The 2686-nt window shown below is 34.3% G+C and overlaps 1 protein-coding gene across 1 annotated transcript in view; it reads left to right on the top strand.

Annotated features, from left to right (window-relative positions):
* Positions 101–2686, top strand: part of LOC107624414 — a 3717-nt gene continuing 1131 nt past the window's right edge. Inside the window, exons 1-6 of the mRNA XM_016326907.2 lie at positions 101–360; positions 470–564; positions 999–1122; positions 1244–1362; positions 1969–2149; positions 2271–2414. Of these exons, the coding sequence (XP_016182393.1) occupies positions 133–360; positions 470–564; positions 999–1122; positions 1244–1362; positions 1969–2149; positions 2271–2414 (891 nt within the window). The 5' untranslated portion in view covers positions 101–132. The remainder of the gene's footprint in view (positions 361–469; positions 565–998; positions 1123–1243; positions 1363–1968; positions 2150–2270; positions 2415–2686) is intronic.

Here is a 2686-nt window from a genome sequence, read left to right as displayed (position 1 = left end):
CTATTTTAAATTAATAAATTTACCGTCAAAAATAAATTTATAATAAATAAACAGTAAAGAAAAAGTAAGATAAGATATGGAATATTTAAGAAAGTTCAAATTGCCACCTCACTGTTCTGCTATCAAATTCCAATGGCTTCCATTCAGTGCTCAGTTTCAGTTGCTTCAGTTCCCAAACTCTCCAACCTCAACACCACCATTCGACCCTTTCCGGTTAACCTCATTCCACCAAACCCTAAACCAAAGTGTGTCTTTAGATGCAGAGCCTCCTCTCCAAGGCTCGGAGATGCTGCAATGAGCGTCGAGAATCTCCGGCGCTTTATTGACCTTAACGTCGGAAATTGGAACGGCTCTTTCTATGTAACATTCTTTTTCATTATCAATTTTTTTTAACTTCCAACCAACCAATTATGCTAAATTACTCTGTTTCTGTACATTTAATAATCTTTTACTTGATTCATTTCCATAGCAATTTGATTCTTGTGGGAATTTGTTGCAACAACTGACTACCAAGCTTGCTGCCAGCTCTTACGGGGAGGATGAGCTTATGAGCCTCATTCAAACGTATGCAACATTTTCTTTTGATTAACCTTTTTCTTTTTCTTTTGTTAAATTCCAAGGGAAATTACAACAAAACTAGATGAATTTTGCTACTTTATTTGTATAAGGTTTATGATGATTTTCCTGGTGTTTGGGCTATACAACACTCGACACTCTTGTATTTATAAAATGTAACATTAACTATTAATGGATAGTTTAGATACAATACTCTATGAGTACTGTTGTGTAATTTATTGCTGTTTTGTTATTTTTGATACAGCATGATGCTTCATAAGGAAAAATATTGTTAAGCTATGGTTAAATTAGTGAATATGAGAAATAAAAAGGTATTCTGGAGTTTGAAAATGGAATTAGTAAAATCTCTATGATCTTAATTCACTGTATTCTTCAATTTTTGAATAAAAACTTAAATAATTTGGTTATGTTTGTCCTTGCAGACTATATATTAAACAGCCATCATCCAGTACTTCAATTTGTGAAGACGACAATGACGATGAGACAGAATGGGGAGAATACAAAATCAAGGAAACCAATATGTTTACTGTTGATAAATATCAACAAGTGAGATTTTCTTCTAAAGCTGGAAATTCATAGCATAAACAACTTCTTTTCTGTTTTTGTTCTTTTGTTGTGAATGTGATTCCAATGCTTCTTTAAAATCTCCATTAAAATTAGTTTGCAGATAGGCTTCTTCCCATCAGAAAAAGCATATGCACTGCGGTATCAAACGGCTGGCATGCTGGAAGCAGTACTAAGGCAAGGAGTGCTTGGAGAAGATGACACCGGTGAAGAATCACCAAAGTAAGGGCTTCTTTCGGCTTTCTACATAACTTTATTCAGGGTACTATTGACATATCTATACATTAGTTGAAAGAAATCAAGGCTGCAGTAGGTAATTATAGTGATGGGACTTGCATTACATGTTAGTATATAGAATAGTGATTACTCAGAGACAGCTTTATAACATTTTGATAACATGCATGGTATCATCAGCTTATGCAAGATTTGATTGATATGTAATGCAAAATGCAGTACAAATTTTTGTGGTTATTTAAGGAGCTTTACGCTATGCTTTTACAAAATTAATTGAGGAATATCCATAGGCAAAGCAGATCCGAAACCAATTGTTTAACATCTGCTTTCAGATCTCTATGTGTGTTAACTGATCTTGATGATAATTTTTTCCACTTGATGAAGTTTTCCTGTTTAGCTTACCCATTTAATCTAAAACATCCTAATATGCAAATAATTAGACTGCGAATGCTCTGCTGTTGTATATTTGTACTGATAACCATAAAAGAGTTTACTGTTTAGTGGTTGGACGCGTCTTTTCCAATATGCTCATGGACACATACATGCACATTAGTTTTGCTACCTTCGTTAGACTTTTTTACAAATATGGTGCAGAAATCTCAAGATTCCCTCGCGCCGACCTTCGGTTGTATGTGAGAATTGCCTGTATTCTCTAGAAAGAGATATGCGAGCAAGAGCGTTTCACATTTTGGAGCCAAAAGGCACTATAGACATGCTTATTGTCTTCCTAGAGGAAAGAAGTGATGGTTCTCCTCCTTTACTTGACTGCACTAAGGTGAAGTTAGTGGATTATGTGCAGCTTTTTGTTCTTTTTTGGTGTTATTTTTGCTGACATTGAGTATTTATTTACAAATAATATAGTTACTTATTTGTTTTTCCATTTTCATTCGTTGCAGGATGGGAAGGATAAGTTTGTACCCTTTCTTGGTAAATGGAAAGGTCATTCTGTCACAAAACGAAGTGGTGTATATGGATCTACAATTGCTGAAGCCGATACAGTTGTGTTACATGAAATAACCGACAATGGCCAACTTATTCAGGTATTTTGCATTTTGTTAACATGCTCTGTGCTATGATCTTGCTTTAAAAAAAAAAAACATTATGATGACATCATAGTCCATTTGGAGATTGACTTTATATTGCTTTCTTCCATTTAGTGTCTCTTTGTTAATGAGATTTAATTGACATTGTCTTCTCTTTTCTCTACACCTCAACCTTTTGGATCTATTGAGTAGTGTCTCCATGTCCCTTCTTTTTGAAAGCACATAAATTGGCTTAAAAATTGTTTGGGACAGGGACAACTAAAATTTTC

The sequence above is a fragment of the Arachis ipaensis genome, chromosome B10 (assembly GCF_000816755.2).
Source record: "Arachis ipaensis cultivar K30076 chromosome B10, Araip1.1, whole genome shotgun sequence".
NCBI classification, from domain to species: Eukaryota; Viridiplantae; Streptophyta; class Magnoliopsida; order Fabales; family Fabaceae; genus Arachis; species Arachis ipaensis.
The sequence above is the reverse complement of the archived record's forward strand: the minus strand, read 5'-3'. Positions and strand labels throughout refer to the sequence as shown.